Raw genomic sequence first — 22,308 nt, 5'->3', positions numbered from 1 at the left:
ATTAGTCTCTCGTCGAATGAACGTATGCGAAGAAAACGCTTGAACTCGACTGTCTCCGTGGAGAAGGATGTGAATCAGCCGGGTGGCACTGTCAGACGGCACATTCTCGGAAAGCCCTAGCCCCCTGGTTCGGCTAGGTATGCTTAATCTGTTATTATATCTGTCCCGCTGAACAGCTTTTGCCCTCAGTTGCTACGTATGTCTGCGGGCTGAGAAGTGAAATCATTACCCATGTTAAGCTCTCCAGGAGCAAAGATGGGTCTCGGAGCACGTCCGTTTGAGAACTCGGTACGGCAGCGAGTACGCTCGTAACCCCTAAGGGAACACTGGCCGCTGAGCTTTATTTCACACCCGATCACTTCCTGTGCTACTTCATAGGAAATCTCTCCAGTATCCGAATCGGCTAAATAGTGCAGCAATAGGGAAGTTAGTTTTTCGGACATCTTGCCGATGCAGACAATGGATGCTGTCCGAGACTCAAATCTCGGCCTACCGAAAGCGGTTCTAACAAGACTACCGGAATGTTTAGCTCAAGCAATCAAACTTTGCATTGAATCCCACTCCATATTCTTGTATGGGCTAGGGAGGAAGGTGATTGGGACTTTTCGAACCTCAAGGAACTTGGAGTTTACGCTTGGTGCCGTGCTCGTCGCGTGCCAAAGGAAACCGCTTCCGAACATTTCTGCTTATTGGACGCTTTTTTGATACTTCTAAAGTAATTCATTTTCTATCCTTATCCTTAATTTTTCCTCGTTTGCTTGAGATAAGGCCGCAACCCGTTCGCATCCTAGGAAGGCTGCTAGTGGTGCTACTGACACTTGACGAATAGATTGCCCATACCTTCGAAGATTCAATGTCGTCGCCAAAATATGGGCTGATTGGAGTTCGTCACCTAAGTGAGATGGATATATCCACCGCGACTACGTTAAACTTGACAGCGAACCTAACGCTCAAAGTTTTATCAATCCCGCCAGCCACTTCCTGTATGACCCCTCAACCTCTGTAATTCCCGAACCCCGAACCCATACACACCTCCCATTCGCGTTCTCGCGAGACGCTATCGTTAGGTACGATACCGCCCAAGCGACATCCTCGGCGGAACTTTCCGGCATCATTCCTTTCCGATCCTGTCGAATCTTTTCTACGAGCGCAGTTTTAGTCAACCAAGGCCCTACCATCGATAAGATGATCCCGGCCTCTCGGACATCCTTGCGTGAACTCGTAGACCTGACGAGGCCCAAAACGGCGTGCTTTGATGCGACGTATAGATCTTGACCCGGGAATTCAAGGTAACTCGCTGCCGAACCAACGACAATTATACGCCCGGCTTTCTTTGCTTTCTTCATATGATGCACCGCGAGCTTAATGCCGTACACAACTCCCTTGAAGTTAACATTAAAAACGTCATCCGCCGGCTGCTTAAGCATGTGCTGGTCCTGCTCGGAGTAATCATCCGCTAAATAGTTATGAAGGACCGTGTTGCCCACCCTTTTTCGTTCTTCGTCTGGGAGGTCATGCATTTTAGCGAGTTCCGGGTCAATTCCCGCATTTAGGGCCACTATATCCGGGACTCCATGGTTTCGCTTGATATCATCGAACAGCTTCACCTGCTCGGACCAGGATGCCACATTGCACACATAGCAGGCGCTGCCACTACCAATGCCTTGCGTAGCAGCTTCGAGTTTTCCCTTGTCAACATCGGTAAGGATCACTTTTGCTCCGTGTTCCGCCCATTGCTTGGCCACAGCTATACCGATCCCAGATGCTGCTCCAGTCACCAGCACAACCTTATCGCTTAAGCAGGACTTAAGGAGATCGGATGTAGGTCGCGCAATTGCTGCCATGGTTGATAATAAGGTGAGGCTCTCTCAAAGACAAGCAGAATTAATTGAGATCACAGATGGAGGGTGCATATGTGGACTTAAATACTCTTCCTCTCAGATTGATGAGACAGCCCTTTGAACTGGCGGGAGATTGCCTCAGCATTGTCTGCGATGGGTGGGAATATCTGTTGAACTACCCCGCCAATTTACATCCCCATGGCAACTGGACGTTTTCAAGTGGTGCAGGGATAGCCTTGTGCGACTTAATTGGTGAAATGTTGGATTGGCACAAACCTCGATGATGAAGCCCTACGTCGATGAATCTAGGAGCTTAATCTACTCCTAGATCGCGCCAGACTTTCGCTTACTCTTTTACTTCAGAGCTACAAATGATGATTTTCCGGGTTTGGTTACAGCTGCATACTGTCTGCTCCCACTTAGCTGGAACGGAAAATGTAGGGGCTGGTGACAGGCTCTGAGAGTCATATTGTTTGTATGTTCATGAAGGATGGGGAGTGAAGCGAAAATGAAGACCAAAGAGAGCTCTGAGAGTTATGAGTGGTGCCTAGTATTTCCTTAGCACGCCCTTGCTGTCAATGAGCCCTGTTAATGGCATACTTTTCCTGCTTTTATTATGTCCAATCATGGAGCTGCAAAATAAAATCTAATTATTTCCACCCGGAATTTTGGGTATAGTACAAAAGGACACAGCGATTGATTCTGACCGACTTTCGATTATTTTACTTGCTGTGTTGCTGGTAAGCGGTTTGCCTTGATTTTGGCCTTTCTCCGGACAAGTGCCCTTTCAATAAGGTACTTGGGGAGATCCGGAATGCTATCGCTACCGGGCTCTGTGCGTTCGGGCTCTCGTTGGTGTTGACTATCTTCTACGCGAGTAGATGATGTACGTTTTGGTCCTTCGGAGTAGCTTTGGGCACATTCACCGTCGCTAGTAAGCATTTCTTTGGGCGCACCCGTTTCTATATCTGACTTACTATCAAAAATTCTTTTGAACTCAACCCTCATGGGGGCCCGACCAAGGCCCGGCCAGATATCGGAAGGTAGAAAATCACCTTGTTCAACCCGAAAGGCTTCCCGATGGCGAACGTCGTCTTCGTACAGCTTGTCTAATTTCACCCTTGCTTCATGAAGGACTCTCTCAACTGCAAGTCGGACTGACTTTCGCCGAGCGACTTCAAGGATGAGGTCATCATACGCATCCAAGAAACCAACATACATGGTTCGGAGGTCCGACAGGTCAGTCATACCGGCCTGCATACGCCCTCGTTGCTCTTTCCAAACACTTGTAAAGACTTGGGATTGGGAGATGTAGCTCGATAGTTTGTTTTTGAAAAAATGGTCTAAATGCTGGACACTGTCTACCGCTCCGGCGCAGGATTGAGCGAGAAGGTCCCGTTCGGTGAAAATTTGGACTAGAATATTCTCCATCTCTGTGATACGATCTTGGATTTCAAGGACAACGTCCTCAGCTTCGGTAGCATCCTTGACAATAACACTTAGCATTTCTTGGTATTCTGATTCTGTTAACGGTTCGGGCGGAGCATTGGGGCTGTCTTGGTCTTCGCCTTCGCCGAGTCTAACACCAACGGCCAACCCGCTCGGGAGCTCGCCTGTGATTCGCAAAGCGGCTGCTCCGCCACCTTCTGTATGCTTAACGGCCGTCGCACAAAGGTCAAAATGGTGGACCAAGGATTCCAGCAAGTCTGCCATCTCCTGTGCATGCGACTCAAGCGAGTGTAATAATTCTGGGATGATAGCTGGAGAAGGGATGTTGGCGCGTGGTTGTGCCGACGAGGACAATTTGGATGAAGAAGACAAGAGGTTCGTAGAAACACGGTATCTGCTCATCTTTCGTTGAATCGAGTCTAGGTCTTCGTCAAATGCGTTATTTGATGAATCTAGATCAGCTTGAGCAGAGTTTGTGTTGTCGATTGCATCCTTCAACACTGTTTGCAAATCTTGCACTGCTTTTTCGTCAACGAAATCGTGCAGGGTCTTGGGCTCTTCTCCTGCAGGAAGAAATGAGGCCTCAACAGGTGTTTCGCGCAATACATTTAGAGCTTGCTGGAGTTTCTCATCTACATCATCGAGCTGCTTGAGGGTAGAAGAGAACTCCTCTCTTCCATAATGCGCGACCTGCCCAATCTCGTCTTTGATCTGATACAATACGCGTAGCTGAACTTCGAGTTCTCTATGGAGGAACCCCGTTCGGGCAGAGAGAACGACACTCTCTTCCAAAGCAGCCCGAGCAGCAGTGACAATTTCATTGGCTCTCCACACATGGTTGATTGACGAGAGCGACCGTTTGGCAGCCACCAAGTGGGCAACAAGGGTTTCTAGATTGGGCTGCTGGTCCTCGTCACCAACGGACGCGGCTCTAAATTGGCCGTCGACTCCCGAAGAGGACATCGAGGAGGATGACATTGATCAATTCTAGGAATCCGCGGAATCAATGATTCTGACCCAGAAGATGCACCAGTCTGCAAGGAAATGCATTTCAGCAGCTATCGTCCACCTGTTAGCAACGCGTCATCTCCTCATTCCACACGCCACGAGGCTTGGCTTTGAGTTTGCGAGTAGCAAGAATAGGGAATGAACACATCTACCCCTGGAGCGGATTTCGCCCACAAGGTAACAATGCCAAGTGCAACGACCCCCCCTCTCTCTCTCAAGGAAAATGCAGAAAAACTAGGATGGTGAAGTACATACAATTGGCGGTAAAAGGGTATTTGGACAGCGGAAAGCGAAGCCTCAAAGAGTGAAAGGAGCTGAGATAACAGTTGGGATCGTGTCATCGTTACCTTAATCTGCATAACAAGCGATGATGATGATATCAGTGAAGCAGGCCGCGACAAGTAGCTTTCGCCTCAGCGCAAGACGCACGAATGGCAGCGAACCCTTGACGAAGTCGAGGAGGGCGGAGGGATGTCGTTGACAACGGTGGCTGGTGATTGGACCCGGGCCGCTATGATGCGATGTGCAGGCCGAATGTCGAAATTTGGCGGCCGAGGTCACGTGGGCCCAGAGTTTTCTGGTCGGCGATACCAGGAGTGGGAACGCACCTTACCAAATATGGACTAGTGGTAGGGAATTGGCGGCGTGACCCGCCGGTGTGGTGGCAGTTGTGTGGAGTCGCTAATCTAGGAAAGGCTTAGCGGTCTCATTAGCGTGGAGACGGATCGACGGCCTGAACAAAAGTCTTCCGGGTGCCGAGGGGGGCAAAATATCAAGGGTGACGAGGAGATGAAACAGTGAGTGAATATCACGACACGATGGCCTCATCCTCAGGCTAAGAGACGGGAGATCGCGAGTATGGATTACGTGCAGATATAAATTCTGCATCCCACGGCAACCAAACTCCGCTATTCGAGGCGTTCATTTGTTCCTGATTCGGGGGTTCCAGAGCTTGGATCCGGCCGGCCACGCGAGATATTATCACCGCGGAGATTCTGTCCTTCCCCCTTTAATCGACGCTCCACTCTTCAGGGCATCATCGTCGTCGTGTTTGTCGTCCTTGCGAAAATCGTCTCTTTCCATTCTGTTGACAGCACATTCGGCACCATGGCTTCGAATTCGCCGCCAGAGTCATCTTCGCAGTCGACTTTCGACACCTGCGCCAAGGGAGATTTCCAGGAATCACCCCGAAAGCGCAGGCGCCTGTCTATTGGCTTCTCGGTCAACCATGAACCCAGTGCGTCTGTGTTTGGACCATCGCCGCCCGGTAACCCGACGCAAGAGAGTCGCGATTACCACGCAGTCAGCGACGTCTCAGTCGCGGGGAATACCCAACTTGACTTGCCCGAGAGGAGCATCGCCCCATTCCTCACAAAGCATATACGCGACCAGCATGCTGTTATGAATCAATTTGAGCCATTGGCGGCCCCAAGCAGTTCAAGAAACCCAAATTCCAGGTATTGTTATCGACATCGGCCGGATTTAAAGTGTCGACGACAAGCGGATGAAATTACTATGGATCAGATGCAACGCGTAAGTTACCTTATACCGCTGGCGTTACCACGTTTTTCTAAGCTAATATGTTACTCGAATTCTTAAGGAGCTCCATACCCTGTCTCAAAACGATCAGCGGAGCATTGCGCACTTTTGGGCGTTGTTCTCGGCTGCTCCTTCGAAACACCGAAATTTGATGCTGCGAGGCATCCTTGCCCAATGCTGCTTCCCTCAGCTTTCGTTCTTGTCCGCTAGCGTCCGTGACCTTATCCGAATCGACTTCCTGACAGCATTACCACCAGAGATATCATTCAAAATCCTATGTTGTCTTGATACCGCCTCGCTATGTAAAGCGGCACAGGTTTCTCGTCGCTGGCGTGATCTGGCGGATGACGACGTTGTCTGGCACAGAATGTGTGAGCAGCATATTGATCGGAAATGCAAGAAGTGTGGATGGGGCCTTCCAATCCTGGATCGCAAGAGGCTAAGAGATTCACGACGGCAGATCCAACTTCGCGCCACTGGGAAAGATTCAGATAGAAAGAGCGCGACTCCGGAGGCAATGGATGCTGATGAGGACTATTTCAAGACCAAATACCGTCCCTGGAAAGATGTTTACAGGGACCGATTCAAGGTCGGTATCAATTGGAAGCATGGGAGATGCACTACGAAGATATTTAGGGGTCATAGCAACGGCGTGATGTGCCTGCAATTTGAGGATAATATTCTTGCTACTGGTTCATACGACACAACTATCAAGATTTGGGATACGGACACCGGCGAGGAGCTGCGAACACTTCATGGCCACCAATCTGGAATCCGATGTTTGCAGTTCGATGACACGAAGCTTATTAGCGGGAGTCTTGATCGTACAATCAAAGTTTGGAATTGGCGGACTGGGGAATGCATATCCACATACACCGGTCATCATGGAGGGGTTATCTGCCTCCATTTTGATGCCACAACGCTCGCATCAGGGTCCATGGACAACACAGTCAAAATCTGGAACTTCCACGACAAGTCAACACGGATTTTGCGGGGCCACGCTGACTGGATTAACTCGGTGAAAATCGATTCTTTATCACGTACAGTCTTTACTGCATCGGATGACCTGACCGTGCGCCTGTGGGATTTGGATACCGGAAACTGCATTCACACTTACGCAGGCCATGTGGGTCAAGTGCAACAGGTTGTTCTCCTCCCGCGAGAATTTGAATTTGAAGAACACGACGGCGATGATACTCGGAGTATTACTTCTACCGGAACCAGCACAGAGCTGGAACATGAACATCACCATCATGACCACAACGACCCGGAGGAGACGTCTCTCTCTGCACCGTTTTCCCTACCAATGTCTCCCGCGTTTGACGCACTATTCGCCAAGGATCGCCCAGCTCCTCCACGATACATGGTCACTGCCGCTCTTGACTCGACTCTCCGTCTTTGGGAAGTTCCGACTGGTCGATGCCTGAGGACGTTCTTCGGGCATATTGAAGGAGTTTGGGCTCTTGGCGCGGATACTCTCCGAATAGTCTCCGGTGCTCAAGACCATATGACCAAGGTTTGGTGTCCTAGAACAGGCCGCTGTGAAAGGACTTTTACCGGACATACAGGGCCAGTTACATGTATTGGTTTGAGCGATAGCAGACTTGCGACAGGGAGTGAGGATTCAGAAGTGCGGATGTATAGTTTTAGGTGCTAAACCAAACTTTGCTATGTCCTCCACTTGGAGATTTTTTTCGTGGCACGAATTAAAGATATGCCTCGAGATGTATTTACTTAATTTTATTATACGAATCCGGCATATTTTATAATGATACCTATATACAGGCGGACTTCAATTTCCCAACACGTGTGAGAGACGAAGTTACATAGCTCATAGAGCTTGTGTTGGGCCTGTAAAACTTTTTGTGGCCCCTGCGGTGGTTGACCGTTGGATGTTTATCTTCTTTTAAAGTACCATGTTCTAAGGCTTTCTACCCTCAACATCACTGTCGCCCAACAGGACAAAGCTACCATAAGGAAGCAAAAGTGAGAATTGCAGCGTGCTTCTGGGATTTGGTCGCCCGACTGGCGTTCCAGGCCGGGGGGACTTGGCGTTGCGCTAATCTTCGTGCCTCGGCCTGTTCAAAGACGTTCATCAGCAATCCCATTCTTGAATAATGGCCGCTAGACGATTCAACTGTGAACGACAACTGTGCCCACCTGGATGATATCCACTTCTCAACATTTGCCAAAGCAAGCTGTCTACATGTGGTTCCATACTTATCAACTGTTCGACGTGATGCCAGCCATGTCTAACAGGGTTTGGCAAACTATGGTTGGAAAGCCATTCTCGCATGTCGGAGCCTTATAATATTTTTCTGTTTTTTGTCATTCATTCTCTTCTGATGCACTCCAGTTCTGGGGAGTCTGTCCAGATATTCAAAACAAAGATGGAATCTGTGTCTATGCAGCCCACTACATAAGTTTTAAGGCTGGAGAGATGCTAATGTTTCTCATCCAGTTTAATATCATGTAGTCTCCCAGGGCAGTTCTCCTATGGTCTCTATCGCAAACCCATAGGTGCCTTTCCTTGAATCTGTTTTGATGTGCTAAATCTTTAATTCTTGTCGTTTTTGTTCCCTACGGTAAGAAACCTTTTAAAAGATTGTACGCACAGTACAATCCTGGGCCCAGCGCACTACTATTTTTGTCTTTATCTGATTTTAGATTTTTATTGAATTTGCAGTAGTTGTGAAGCTGATCTGGCATTGTTTCACACTATATACACTTGGATACTTTTGAAACTTGGTACATTGATGATACCATGCAGTCAAGACAGCTTTGTGAAGAGCAGTCCTGATCAGCTTTAGGATCCATGAATGCATACCCATTAACTGATTCGTTACTTCTTGCATAGAAAAATATTCCTAAGTTGCATTTATTCAGCTTTTGATCATGGCGGTCATTTTCAGAACCCAACCCCTTAGTTATATCTCTGCGTGCTTCAAAACATTTTTCGCAACAACTCCCACATTCCATAGATTGCTGAAAGAGGACAAATTCAAACCCTTGTGTCAACCCTACCTCCTCCAGCACTTCCATTCTCACCTACGACCTTGTTCAATGAGCCATAGATCCTCATCACGAGGCCGGCCTCCATCGCAAGGCTCCTTCCGAAGCCGCAGCCCATTAAGCTATCTATCTGGCAGTGATTCAGCAGGTCAATCCTTACCGCTACAAGTCCTATCAGCCCATAACCAACATGAAGTACCCCCTGGCCCATTCCAACCTCGTGGTCCATCAAGCCTCGCATCGGGCGGTGCCCCTCCGAGCATTACGTTGCCATCAGCAGCCCAGCCGTTACCAATGCCGCCAGCAACAGCTGCGCCGGGCTCGTTTGTCAGTCGGGCTCCACCAAGCTATGTTACTAATCCAGCAGGTCCGGCAAGTGTCCATGCGGGATCCCAGGTTCATTCAATACCACCTCAAAGCCGGGTAGGTTCTCGTCGTGGTAGTACGGCTCTAGGTTCAAGAAGAAGCACTGGCAGAGGGGCTGGCGGTCCAGCCCTTAATGATCCGTTGAACGACCTTGATACTGTGCGAGGACCAACTGGTGTTTCTAATCCTGCTCCGAGTGTCGGCCATGGTCAGGTATTCGGTGGTTCTGCGGTCCATTCACATTGGGTAGGGCATGGTCCACACTTTGGAGAGGGAAGGGGAGGAGCGCTTGGTGGTGTCCCCCATCATCGCAATCGTGGTGATGAAGCGGCTCAGAACTGGGACGAGTCGAAAAAGTGTATGAAGTTATCAGCATGGTGCTTTTTGGCTGCGCTTATTCTTTCGGCAATTGTCATTGGGGCTATTGAAGGCTCAAAGAAGGGCTAGGAAGTATCGCAGCTGCATATTATGCTAGTTGCCTTGTAAGTTCATCATGAATTGTATTATTATGGCTCAATTTGGACATGACACTATGAAATGATAAAGAAGATAAATTTGGTGGATATCAAAGTCTCAAATAACATACTAGTAAAAAATAAAGTAAATAAAAAAAAAAAAAAAAGGAAACAAAAGAACAACAAAGAAACTGTAAACAAATACATATGTTCAAAAAAAGAGTAAAACATAAACCATCATGTATCGGCATCAATTCATAGTGTACAACCCATGTCACAAGCCTCAACACTTCCAATCAAACTGCCAATCAATTTTAAGACCTTGAAAACAGGCGTCCGCGCTTCCTCGCAGCATCCATCTGTACCCTGCCCTGAAAGTGATCCCGGAACTGCATTCGCCCCAGCGTTCCCAGGCCCACGGTTAAGAAGAAAAGCCCTGTCCATATTGCGGTCACTATTAGCCCGATAGGAAAAATTTCTATAGCAGTCCCTGGAATAACGAATTTGGTGGCAGCTGCAACAATCTCGGGTACTTTAGCGGCGGCATCTGGAAACGTGATATTGTTCGGAGAGCGATCTTCGTTCATTAAATAGCCGGAAACATAGGATAGAGTGTCGGAGGATAGGGCAGTGACGAAGGAGCCGTTCGAGGCGGATCGAGCAGTTATTGTTATATTTGGAATTAGGAGGAAGCGGAGGTCTCCCCTGTAGAGATGTTAGGAAGACGCTGTATCATGATCAATTAGGTTGAGATAGTTGGTGAAACATACGTTGTTAGCTTATCAATTTGAAGACGAGGATCCAGCTGTCCTATATGCCTGAAATCCTGTAGGAGTAGAGGACTGTTCGGTCCCGTTGACTGATTCGATGCTAACCGATCTGGAGAAGAGACTGTTGCCGCCGGTATCATCATCTCTAGTGTATATTGTGACGTCGGCACTCCTGCGAAACCGTCCGACGGCGGAGAGACTTGATAGAGCCTGATATCGGCAGCGAAAGTCCCCGTCGTAGCATTGAAAAACGGGATATTGTAACATGCGGCCATGCCAGAAGGGTTCACAACAGATTGCACACTATCCAACGCATCGAGACAGGCTGTGGTAGCAGTTTCGTTGAATTGTTGCTCGTTTAGTGGTGGCGTTGACGGTGGCCCCATCTGCTGAGGCGATGGCGCCCTTCGCACCAAGTGCGAAGACAGAGAAGCTCGATCGAAGGCATTCTGTCGAACACTAGCTTCGAGGGACGGCGCGCGATAGAGGAGGTTATGGCCTGGAATATCCGTCGAGACCACAGGTCGGATGATTCCTAGTAAATGAACAACGTTGATGAATGTCGCGATGGCCCGCATCATGGACATCCACCGGGCAGTGGGCTATTGCCCAGGGAGAGTCTGTAGAAAACTTCGTCGCTCTTGATCCGAACTCGAGAAATACCGTCATTAATGCTATTGACCGGCCAGCGGCGAGAAGGCTTTGAGATCTCTGATTATTATCGTTAGGCCCAGCTGGCGAGTAAGGCGCATAAATTTCCACTCGAAGTACCGCAATCGCCAACCATTGGATTCTGGTGAGTACCGTTCATCCAGAACCCTCGTTCAACAGCAAAGTGGAATGTAAACACCAAGATAAAAGTACACAAGACGCCACCAAGTCCATCGAGAAAACGAGAGCAAAAAGGGGAAGGGTAAGTGAAATCCTACCCAGAAAACATACTGTCTGAGTCTCAATCAGCGATTACAAATTGAACCTTTGTGTGAGATCCGTGGGCATGAGGGTGAAGCTATTTCGCACTGGTAAGACGTCGAGCGCCTCACCATCATGATCTCAGACTGTCAAAGTCACGAAGCGGCGGCGATGGGCAGGTGAATTATAGGATAATCGCCTGTCCGCGCGCTCCATGCAGCTCCACTCAAACGACGGGTATAATTGCCGATGACAAGGCCAGAGAGAAGTCCCAGCCACTGCAGGCTTCGCAGGGCCACTGGTTTGCAGCAGTTCCTTGTAGTGCCATTCCATTCGTGGTCAAGGTCGTTCATTTCGAGCCGCTGATTGGGGGATGCACACAGCCGAGACGCATCGTGAGACTAGGATTGAGTGGTCCTGCTGTTGGATATGGCGTTGAATCTGCGACAGGGGTTGAAGTTTGCAGAGTCTCACCCACTGTGGGTTCTGGCGCTGTGATTCGACAGCGCGACTTCGACCAGCGCCAACGCCATGACCATCGCCAACCCTTAACCCAACCTCGACTCTTCGAATGAAACTACCATCCCAAGCGAGTCTGAGAGATGCTTCTTCTATGACAGATTTCTTGTCATTCTCTCGGGAATCCGGAACAGCTTAGATGAGAGTGGGTTGCGCCTCTGAAAGAGTCAAACATTTTGTTCATCGAAACCTTCGTTGACAGGTTAGCTCCCGCCAGGGTCCAAGCTATTTTAAGAATTAACTAACTCACACTCCCCTGGCCGTTCATGTAGCCCGGATAGGAATGACGAATGTAACTCCCGCATAGCCTTGTTAGTCAAGATGCCGGACCGGTCTACCGCCGCTAACACTGACATTACTCAGGTGATGCTGAAATGCCACCTCTTTCTGCGGCTCACGAAGTTTGACTTCTAATTAACAAACTAATGCTTTAACCTTGCCGCTGAGGCCCTGGAACACCGAGTTTTTGCCGGTTGCATGTTGATGGAGTCATGTTTTAAGCTAGGCCTGAGAATTGGACTCGTCGTCCTGGAACACCGAATTTTCTCCGGTTGCAGATATCTGGCTCGTGAAGATCAGATTCCATCATGAAATCGACCTCCTCTACCACCTACGGAGCACATCTGCAACGATTTGCTTGGCCATGGCGCAGTTGTGCAGCCTTGCATCTTTGCGCTTCCGTGGTTGCGAGATCATCTAAGTCTCCTCTCCGTTATTTTGATACTCCATGCCCCGTTAACCAGTGTACCTGGTTTGAGGTCGGGGACTCGCTCGGCCTTTTGATGTACCAGACCCAGTGTAGGCTCAGTTCGACCCCGGCCCTCCCACACCCTCCGGTGATGCGCACACGACCACCAGTTTATGTATGTATGTACATCGATGCAGTGCATCCATACGGTGTTAAACGCTTGGCTACGGTACTTTACCTACATGATTGAAGTCGAAAATGTGCATATGCTTGAGGTTTCCACTGATTATGACAAAAGATCTAGGCTCCGAAAGTTATAGGATGAGCACTTAGTACGTATCATGCGCGATTCGACAATATGTAATACCTGCGGTGATTTCTAATCTTCCTCTTCCTTGCTACTCCGTACTTCGTGTGGGTGTGCCGCCTAAGTTAAGCCCTGGGATCATCGGAAACATACCTACAAAATAAAAGCGGAATAACGGTAACTATCCGGCATAATTGTGCCCAAAGCGGATAATGCGACTCAACATCCGAGAGATTTTCCTCCGCCCTCTACTTTGCACTTCAAGACTATTCTAAACAGCCTCTCGGTTCGGCGCGGTGAGCCCGTTAGAGATATGTTCCTTTCTTTCCGTGGTTGGTTCAGCGGTGGCAGCCGGAGGAAGCACGGCCATATATCGTGACGCCAAATTCGCCTCCGTCTACAAAATCAAAGCTTACAGTCAAATCTCTGCTTCAGCGCCATCCTTAAATGCATTGGCAGGGCTTCCCCTGTTTGTTAATGTCAACCAGGAACACGACATGCATTAGCCCATCGTCTACTAACCATCCTCCATTTCATTTAACATGTAGGCATTGCCGCATATCCAGCAACAGCCATTTTGTTTGTCAATCGAAACACTATAAGTGCCCCCAAGGACCTGAGTGTATACTGAATTACTTGGTTTTGCAGAGCTTTGACTATTTGTGCGGGTTAGGATTTTCAGAGCCGCAAAAAGGTGAGCGTGGCATAGAAGCGGAGTAGAGCCAGCCCTTGGGTTGTAGCCGTGTATATACATATGCAACGCGGCGGGATGTCAAACTATATAGGAAGCCGATGCGGTTTGCGGCCAGTATCCGCTTGGGAGGTTATGGAGCCCTTGTGCGACTTACTCTTCTCGTGATAGCAAGCCAAGGAGTCAGAGAAGAAATTCAGTTAAGATAAGAGTGCCCAGGTGCTCCTTGTAACCTTTCAAGGACATGACAGGTTATGAGGCTACATCATAAGCACTCAATCCCCGTCTGGCTTGGAGGAAAATGCATCAGCTCGGGATCTTAGCCAGACCCGTGTCCACACCCATGACCAGCCTCGACATCCTGGCAAAGCATTGGTAGCCAAGGGGGATTTGGTTTTCAGCATTCGTGGCTGTGTAAGTCATCCGTGCTCCGAGCGAAAACCGACTACAGACATGCACTCGCTCTGTGCATTGGATAGGTGTAGGTGTCGGCATCGGCAGATTCGCGAGCAAAGCCGCGGTGACAGGCAGAGAGGCAAACACGTTGCTGCATGGGACCAACTCTAATACTACTTCGGAGACTCCCAGCCTTGCTTTAGCCATACCTAAACTTTCACACTGATTAGAGGGACGTCAATTGGATGTGGATGAAGTCATCAACCATGTCAAACTTTGACACCCTCCAAAAAAGAGACTGTTATAAGGTCTTGCTTGTCATATTTTGAACCTAAACATAGCTGCGATCGCTAACAAATAAACTAACCCTCAAAAAATGAAAAAACATGGATACACCCCATGAGGCATTGCTTCCTCCTGATCGCCCTTCTCTCAGCCAACAAACAAATGGTATCAGAGACCGACACAAGTCCAAAGGAAAAAGAATTCTTAGCCGGATAAAGCGGGCTCTCTGTGCCTTCTTTTGCTACAGAAAGTAAGATGACTGTTTCGACCTATTGTATCTTCAATTTGTCCCAATCTCCATATGCTAAAGTTTTCGCTTCCATAGGCATTCGCATAGTGATTATAGCTCAAAAGAAAAACTTCAAGAGGATCGAGAGCCTGGCAAATTTGACCCTACATTGAGGTCCATTCCAAATAGGACCAGATGAATACCGCAATTCTAATACTCGGCATACCCGAAGCTAACTCTATACGAACGCAACATTGATGGTTCGGGGAGCAGAGTGCTATATTTCAATTAGAAGCGAGTAGAATATATACTAAAAACAAAAAGTGAAGAAGTGTCTTGACAAGAGTGGTTTACTATCATGGTTGTTACATGGCGGTGCTTCCAGGCGTTTGGTTTACAAGGGGATTTATGGTCTTGTGAATTGAGTCAGATTTCTATAAAATAAAAGGAACTGCGATTCATCAGTCTGGTTGAATGCTTGTGCAACTGGCCTGCCTGAGGACAGGGGATCTGGGTTCATATAGCTTGTCAATCACATATGCTTTTATGAAAACTGATTTCCATGTATTAAATTATTGTATGGCTGTGTCCAACAATCAGGGAAAACATCTTTCTCATATGCCTAGCATATGTAACTTTGAGCATTATGGGAATTGTTCAGCTCTGCTATTTCCTCTTTGTAGCATTGATGAGCTTCTTTTTGATATGCTTTGGAATCTTTTTCGCCCGCTGTTCACGCTTCTCCTCCTTAACCTGTCGCTTGTGGTCCCTTTTCGCCTCCTTATCTTCAAACCGTTTTCCACGAGGTGCCTTCTTAGCAAACGGATCAAGTGATCCCGCTTCTCCCTCGGCTTCAGATTCTCCTTCAGAGACTGAAACGCCTCCTGACTCGTCCGAGCCTTCTTCAATGGCTGCCGACGTCTGCTCGTCTGTTGTCCGAACTTTGCCGCGATTTGCTAGCAGGTCGCGGTACACGAGGTCCTCCCCTTCTCCCGCCTGGAGTTTTTCAACATCACGTTCTACATCATACACCTGCTCAAGTGTTTGGGGGATGTATTGTTGTCGGAATACGGCGGTATCGAGCTCGGCATTGTCTGCATCTTGAGAGTCCGATCTCGTAGCAAAGAGCTTTTCTAGAGCATCTATCATCGGTTCATTGGACCCGTTCAACATGCGAGGGCCTTCCGATGAAATGATAAACTCGAAAAGAGTACGTTCAGGCACTGTGTCAACTCCTTTCCGCCTAAAAAAGTCACTAACGTTCTTGATATCCATGCGGAGGAATTCCAAACTTCGAGGGTGATCATGCTCGACGCTCTGGCTGACGTCGATAATGTATAATTTGTGTTTGTGGTAAAGGACGTTGTATTCACTCAAGTCGGCATGAACCAGCCGACAGTCCTGATACATGGTTCTCATATATCCAACTAGTTCCATATAAAGGCTTCGCCATCGGGCTTCATCCTCCAGTTCCACGTCTTTTAGACGAGGAGCAGGGAGACCCTTTGAATTCCCAAGGAAACCCATTGCCAGCACGTGTAATCTCAAGTACACAGGCTCTGGACAAGGAATTCCAGCTGCGTATATGCGCTTGAGATTTCGCATTTCTTTCTCTGCCCAAACTTTCACCATTGCCCGGTTGTTTGACTTGTTGTATCCCTGTCTAAATCTGAATTCACCGGTTACGTACTTGTCTCGATCCTTGAACACTAGAATGCTTGTCTTATAGACTTTGATGGCACGTTGTACAGGCGCTCCCTCATCGGCATCAGGATAAGAAACGGCATGATAAACATTGGCTTCTTTACCCGTGGAAAGACATCCGTTGACTTCAGATATAACATTCCTATTGATCATCTGTAATAGCAACATTCTTGTCCTCGGATCTAACACCTGTTCTGATGTCGCTCTGTCACTTTTCTCTGCGCCTTTGGAGGCGCGACCTCCAAGGCCAGACTGGATATCGTCGAGCCGTAGTTTCGTCGCATGGCGTGAAAGCGCAGATATCTGATCATCAATCTTCGCATGAGTATTGACAGTTGGCTTTTGTGGATTACTCTTTGGATAGGACGATTTTGGGGCATTCGGGTCTGCGACTACTTCGTTTAGCCGACGTTGACGGTTATATGATTTTGTGTAATCGGCAGGATTTGAAGAGAAAAAGTCTTCATCATCGAGATCATCTGCAAATATATCATCGTAGTACTCGTCTCCTTCTTCCCCAAGCCCTTCCTCTGAGTTTTTCTCGTTTGCACCTTCGGGAAGAATCTCTTTTGGCGGGGTATCAAAATTTTGGTCCAGCACGACAACACGATCGGGGGGAGCAGATTCCTGCGGGATTGTCGCCTCTGTCGAAGCCATAACAAAAGATATTCCTCAAAGCGCAAACGCTAGGTCAACCTCTAAACGTAGAAAAAGACTGATAGCTTGACCTTGCTGCCCATTGCCCCTCGAGAAATATTGCTGTGTGACGTAGAGTTTTATATTTCGGTGAAATAGTTTCGCCGATATCCGCGAGGTCGGTTAACCCTAGTTTCCGAATCTGGAACGCGTCAGAAGGCCTGGCTATCGAATGAGCCCAGACGCGTTGCTGAATTAGAGTCGCAATCCCAGGCACAACTGCGAACCTTGTTGTTGGCATTCCCTATCTATCAAGCTCGAATGACGCGTATTTCATGGTAATGAGGTGTCATTGCACTTGATTTTGCATACATCTCTCTGCAAGATCGCCGAAATGTTCGTGAAGCAGATTATCATCCAGGGCTTTAAGAGGTGGGATATGCTGCTCTACGCCATCGCCCCGTACTTTTTTGCTGACGCCTTACTCGATTATAGCTACAAGGACCAGACCGTCATCGAGCCTTTTTCGCCGAAGCATAATGTGATCGTCGGGCGCAACGGATCGGGAAAGAGTAATTTCTTTGCCGCGATCCGGTTTGTCCTCAGCGACGCCTACACCCATATGGGCAGAGAGGAGCGCCAGGCCTTACTGCACGTACGTGCTGTCGCGAATGTAAATTGATACGTTACTTATATTAAATAGGAAGGATCTGGGTCTGCCGTAATGTCGGCCTATGTTGAGATTATTTTTGATAACTCCGATGAACGTTTCCCGACCGGAAAGAATGAGTTAATCCTACGCCGTACTATTGGGTTGAAGAAAGATGAATACACGCTGGATCGCAAGAATGCTACCAAGGCGGATGTGATGAACTTGTTGGAGTCGGCCGGTTTTTCTCGTTCGAATCCGTATTACATCGTCCCCCAAGGTCGCGTCACAACATTGACGAATATGAAAGACTCGGAACGTTTGGTTTTGCTAAAAGAAGTTGCCGGTACTCAGGTTTATGAAGCGCGTCGTGCAGAGTCCTTGAAGATTATGAATGAAACAAATAACAAAATTGCCAAGATCGACGAATTGTTAGATTATATCAACGAACGTCTAGGAGAGTTGGAGGAGGAAAAAGATGAACTAAAGAACTTTCAAGAGAAGGATAGAGAAAGAAGGTGCCTCGAATATACTATCTACTCTCGAGAACAGGCGGAAATCGCCGCTGCACTCGAGAATATTGAGAATCAAAGACAGACTGGTGTCGAAGATACAGATGCGAACCGCAATAAATTCATCCAAGGCGAGAATGATATTGCTCAGATCGACGCTGAGATTGCAGAGCGGAAGCAACAGATAGAGCTTCTTAAAGTGGAAAGGACGCAATTGGAGGACGACAGGCGCGATGCTTCTCGAGTCCTCGCCCAGGCCGAGTTACAAGGGAAATCCCTTGCGGAGGGGCAATCAGCTGCTCAACAAGCCAAAGCTCGCCGTGAAACAGAGCTGAGCACCGTGCAAAATGCCATTAAAGAGCGCGAGGCGGAACTTAACAAGCTTACACCTCAATTCAATGCACTTAAGGAAGAAGAAGAAGTATCCAAAGCGAAATTGACCGAGGCCGAGACAACTCGCCAGAGGCTCTATGCTAAACAAGGCCGAATCTCCAGGTTCAGAAACAAATCGGAGAGAGATAAATGGCTACAGAAAGAAATTCAAGATACTTATACTTCGCTCTCAACCGTGAAAGCCGTTCGCATGCAAACAGCCGAGGAAATAACCGATTTGGAGAACGAAATCGCACTTATAGAGCCTGAGACCGAGAAGCTCCGAAAGCAATTCGATGGACGAGGCGACGCTATGCAATCTATGGAGCAAGAAGTCCAGCGGGCGAAAGATGAAAGGGATAGCCTGATGGACCAAAGAAAGTATGAACCCTAGACATACATACATACTCAGAATGATACCATGTTTCTAACGACTAAACAGAGAACTTTGGAGAGAGGAGGCTAAACTTGACTCGATCTTGTCCAATGCTTCTCAGGAAGTGGATCGTGCGGAGAGGAATCTTTCGCACATGATGGATCATAACACAAGCCGCGGCATCGCTGCAGTACGTCGAATAAAGCGACAATATAATCTTGATGGTGTATATGGAACGATGGCGGAGTTATTTGAAGTCAGCGATAGATATCGTACCGCTGTCGAAGTTACTGCTGGACATAGTCTTTTCCATTATGTTGTGGACACTGACGATACAGCTACGAAGGTATTGGAGATATTACAGAAGGAGAAGTCTGGCCGAGTAACGTTCATGCCTTTGAATCGCCTAAAACCTCGGCCTGCCAACCTCCCAAGGGCTAGTGACACCATTCCTATGATCGAAAAGCTCCAATATGACTCAAAATATGAGAAGGCTTTCCAACAGGTTTTTGGGCGCACAATTATTTGTCCGAACCTTCAAGTTGCATCTCAATATGCACGCAGCCATGGCGTCAATGCCATCACTCCAGAAGGCGATAGGTCGGATAAGCGGGGTGCACTGACGGGTGGTTTCCACGATTCTCGTGTGTCACGCCTTGATGCAATGAAGACTCTGACGAAGTGGCGTGACGAATTAGAAGCGAAGGGAAATCGGGGCGCTGAAATCCGTCGCGAGCTTGATAAGATGGACCAGCTAATCACAAGGGCTGTTGGTGAATTACAAAAGCTTGAGCAAAGAAGGCAGCAGATTCAAGGTAGCAACGCACCTTTGCGTCAGGAGATCAAAAGTAAACGGGACCTTCTTCATAATAAGGCGGATACCCTCGAAGCGAAACGTCGCGCGCTTAAGAATATCGAGGCGAACGTGAATGCCTTGACTGATCAAGTTAACGCACATGAAGAGGAATTATCTACACCATTCGAAAAGGCCTTAACCAACGATGAAGAGGCTCGCCTTGAAAACTTGAGTTCTGCGGTTCAGGATCTTCGACGCCAGCACTCGGAGTTATCGAGTAAGCGCAGTGAGATAGAAACGCGAAAGTCGATTCTAGAAGTTGAATTGCGAGAAAACCTCCATCCTAGGCTTGACCAGCTAATAGGCCATTATCTCGATGGGGGTGATGATACAATTCAAGGAAATTTGAAGGAAAGCCAGCGTCAGATTAAAAAGCAGAACAAAGAATTGGAGAAGCTCAATCGTCGACTAGAGCAATTAGAAGACTCCATCGAAGAGAAGAATAATGAGGCATCCCAACTTGAACAACGTAAGGCGGAAATCAGACGGGAACTTGATGAGCTTTCCAAGTCAATTGAGAGGCATCAACGGCGAATGGAGAAGAGCATGCAAAAGAAGGCGGCGCTAACAAAGCAAGCGACCGAATGCAGTGCTAATATCCGTGCCTTGGGTGTGCTACCTGATGAAGCCTTCACCAAATTTAAGAATGCCGACTCCAATACCGTCGTGAAACGATTGCACAAGGTAAATGAAGCGTTGAAAAAATACTCTCATGTCAACAAGAAAGCCTTCGAGCAGTACAACAACTTCACAAAACAGAGAGAGACGCTGATGAAGCGACGAGAAGAATTGGATGCGTCGCATAAATCGATTGACGAGTTGATCATGATCTTAGACCAGAGAAAAGACGAGGCAATTGAGCGAACGTTTAAACAGGTATCCCGCGAGTTTGCCAAAATATTTGAAAAGTTGGTTCCTGCTGGACGGGGCCGGCTTATTATCCAGAGGAAAACGGACCCTACCAATCGGCAGGATGATGATATTGATTCTGACGAGGAAGAAGCACGTCGTAGTGTCGAGAACTATGTGGGTGTCGGGATCAGTGTCAGTTTCAATAGCAAACATGATGAGCAACAGCGAATTCAGCAACTCAGCGGCGGTCAGAAGAGTATGTATAAATTCATATATACATGTATCCTGTATCGAAGTAGACTAATATGTCACGTACTAGGTCTGTGTGCCCTTGCGCTTGTCTTCGCAATCCAAGCATGTGACCCTGCTCCGTTTTATCTATTCGACGAAATCGACGCCAACCTCGATGCACAGTATCGTACCGCTGTGGCGCAAATGCTTAAGTCAATTTCGGAAGAAACAAACGGTCAATTCATCTGTACCACGTTTAGACCAGAGATGCTCCATGTTGCCGAAAAGTGCTACGGTGTCAGTTTCCGCAACAAGGCCAGCACCATTGATGTAGTGTCAAGAGAGGAAGCGTTAAAGTTTGTGGAAGAACAAAAGACCTAAATATGATGGTCGGCATCTTCGATCCCACTATTATCATCTTCTCTTTGCTGGGAGTTGAAGGGGGCACAGGCGTTCATCAGGGCGACTCCTTGACGATTGCAATGATGATGGATTGGGTTTCTTTCAAGTTTGCAGTCATATGTGTAATATACAATATCTAATTTGTAACACTGCGCGGTTTTACATGCATTCGATCGACAAGAAATAATGCAGGTAAATCTAAACGACTGGCGTAGGGATGGGCGCATTCTCCAAACCAACTGTAGGATCGCTGAGTTTGCGGGCCGGCTCTCCTGTCCATTCAAAAATAATCTCATCCGGAACACCACGCACGAGCACGTGTATATGTTCAAGGGATCTTACGCTTTGCAGCGCTGTCCAGTTCTTAAACCACATCACCCTTGCTTTTGCGTCTGGAAACTCCTCCTCCAATCGTACTACGAACGTTCTGTGCACAAATTCGTCGATCGACGTACGCGACTCGGGTGTAAGATCACCGCCAGTCTGTTCATCCACGGGTATTGCATTCTTGACCCATACAACTAGATGCGATATATCGGGCGTGACGCCATAGGGCCAGTCATTCCGGAGGATTCGGTAGTCGCGTGAATCAGCGAAGGGCGTCGGATCGACGCACTGTGTGGCAGGGTCCAGGTTGAGAGGCCATCGGAGACGCTCAAGGCAAATGTAATTGGTGATGGTGCCGTAGAGGGACTTTATGGCAGTTGACCAGGATATGTAATTGGCCAAGTCAGAGGGCTTCCGTTTGAACAAATGGAGGGAGTTGGTTGCTGTCCCCAGAGAGGTGCGGGAGTGGTTAGCAAGCAGTCCATTTCTTTGCGGAGCACTTCTTGACAAGAGGTGTTGAAATTGTTGGCGGCTGATAGAAACTGAGGAAAGGGTAAACCTATTATATCTTTCAGATTCTCCCAGTCATGGGAATTATATTCTTCGTCTGTTTGCGAGAGGATCTCTCGATCGAGCGCCGTCAGTTGAAAGGGAGCCGGGGCGGATTCCGGATCCGTCGGGACCTTGGGCATCCTCCCCACCCAGCCGCAGACAATTTTTCCCAAAAAAGCTTTGGGATCAATCAGCTCTGGAATTAGATCCAGGTGAGCAGCCCCCGCGATGGCGAAAAGCGTCCAGAGTCCGCCCGCATTCCACACCGAATCTGCGGCCCTGAGCTTCACGTGAGGTGGATAGGGCGGTCAGGTACGCTGTGGTTGGCTGGAAAACCCGCACGAGGAGCCTCGGGTGCGCTGACATAATCCG

The 22,308-nt window shown here is 48.2% G+C and overlaps 8 protein-coding genes across 8 annotated transcripts; 3 read left to right on the top strand and 5 right to left on the bottom strand.

Moving 5' to 3' along the window:
* Window positions 1-950: 950 nt before the first annotated feature.
* D8B26_000288 (uncharacterized protein) lies at window positions 951-1,844 on the bottom strand (the record flags this gene model as incomplete). Its single annotated transcript, XM_003067520.1, has 1 exon — window positions 951-1,844. One exon carries the CDS (start codon window positions 1,842-1,844, stop codon window positions 951-953), a length of 894 nt encoding a protein of 297 aa, XP_003067566.1.
* Window positions 1,845-2,558: 714 nt separating this feature from the next.
* On the bottom strand, window positions 2,559-4,253 carry ATG17 (autophagy protein 17; the record flags this gene model as incomplete). Its single annotated transcript, XM_003067521.2, has 1 exon — window positions 2,559-4,253. The coding sequence occupies one exon, from the start codon at window positions 4,251-4,253 to the stop codon at window positions 2,559-2,561; it is 1,695 nt and encodes a 564-aa protein (XP_003067567.2).
* An 833-nt stretch (window positions 4,254-5,086) lies between these two features.
* On the top strand, window positions 5,087-7,595 carry D8B26_000286 (uncharacterized protein). Its single transcript, XM_003067522.2, has 2 exons — window positions 5,087-5,831; window positions 5,899-7,595. Exons 1-2 carry the CDS (start codon window positions 5,406-5,408, stop codon window positions 7,492-7,494), a joined length of 2,022 nt encoding a protein of 673 aa, XP_003067568.2. The 5' UTR covers window positions 5,087-5,405; the 3' UTR covers window positions 7,495-7,595.
* Window positions 7,596-8,900: 1,305 nt separating this feature from the next.
* On the top strand, window positions 8,901-9,662 carry D8B26_000285 (uncharacterized protein; the record flags this gene model as incomplete). The annotated part of the gene is made up of 1 exon (XM_003067523.1): window positions 8,901-9,662. The coding sequence occupies one exon, from the start codon at window positions 8,901-8,903 to the stop codon at window positions 9,660-9,662; it is 762 nt and encodes a 253-aa protein (XP_003067569.1).
* A 241-nt stretch (window positions 9,663-9,903) lies between these two features.
* Window positions 9,904-11,027, bottom strand: D8B26_000284 (uncharacterized protein; the record flags this gene model as incomplete). Its single annotated transcript, XM_003067524.2, has 2 exons — window positions 9,904-10,375; window positions 10,441-11,027. 2 exons carry the CDS (start codon window positions 11,025-11,027, stop codon window positions 9,985-9,987), a joined length of 978 nt encoding a protein of 325 aa, XP_003067570.1. The 3' UTR covers window positions 9,904-9,984.
* Window positions 11,028-15,097: 4,070 nt separating this feature from the next.
* On the bottom strand, window positions 15,098-16,888 carry RIO1 (protein kinase rio1). The gene has a single exon (XM_003067525.2). It carries the CDS (start codon window positions 16,826-16,828, stop codon window positions 15,134-15,136), a length of 1,695 nt encoding a protein of 564 aa, XP_003067571.2. The 5' UTR covers window positions 16,829-16,888; the 3' UTR covers window positions 15,098-15,133.
* A 427-nt stretch (window positions 16,889-17,315) lies between these two features.
* SMC3 (Structural maintenance of chromosomes protein 3) lies at window positions 17,316-21,036 on the top strand (the record flags this gene model as incomplete). The annotated part of the gene is made up of 4 exons (XM_003067526.2): window positions 17,316-17,462; window positions 17,511-18,721; window positions 18,783-20,680; window positions 20,744-21,036. Exons 1-4 carry the CDS (start codon window positions 17,430-17,432, stop codon window positions 21,034-21,036), a joined length of 3,435 nt encoding a protein of 1,144 aa, XP_003067572.2. The 5' UTR covers window positions 17,316-17,429.
* On the bottom strand, window positions 20,780-22,210 carry D8B26_000281 (uncharacterized protein). The gene is made up of 2 exons (XM_003067527.2): window positions 21,944-22,210; window positions 20,780-21,827 (listed from the first exon to the last, which is right to left on the bottom strand). The coding sequence occupies exons 1-2, from the start codon at window positions 22,074-22,076 to the stop codon at window positions 21,256-21,258; spliced, it is 705 nt and encodes a 234-aa protein (XP_003067573.2). The 5' UTR covers window positions 22,077-22,210; the 3' UTR covers window positions 20,780-21,255.
* Between the last annotated feature and the right edge of the window lie 98 nt (window positions 22,211-22,308).

The sequence above is a fragment of the Coccidioides posadasii genome, chromosome 1 (genome assembly GCF_018416015.2).
Source record: "Coccidioides posadasii str. Silveira chromosome 1, complete sequence".
In the NCBI taxonomy this organism is placed as follows: Eukaryota; Fungi; Ascomycota; class Eurotiomycetes; order Onygenales; family Onygenaceae; genus Coccidioides; species Coccidioides posadasii.
Note: the sequence above shows the minus strand (reverse complement) of the source record. Positions and strands in the feature narration are given on the sequence as shown.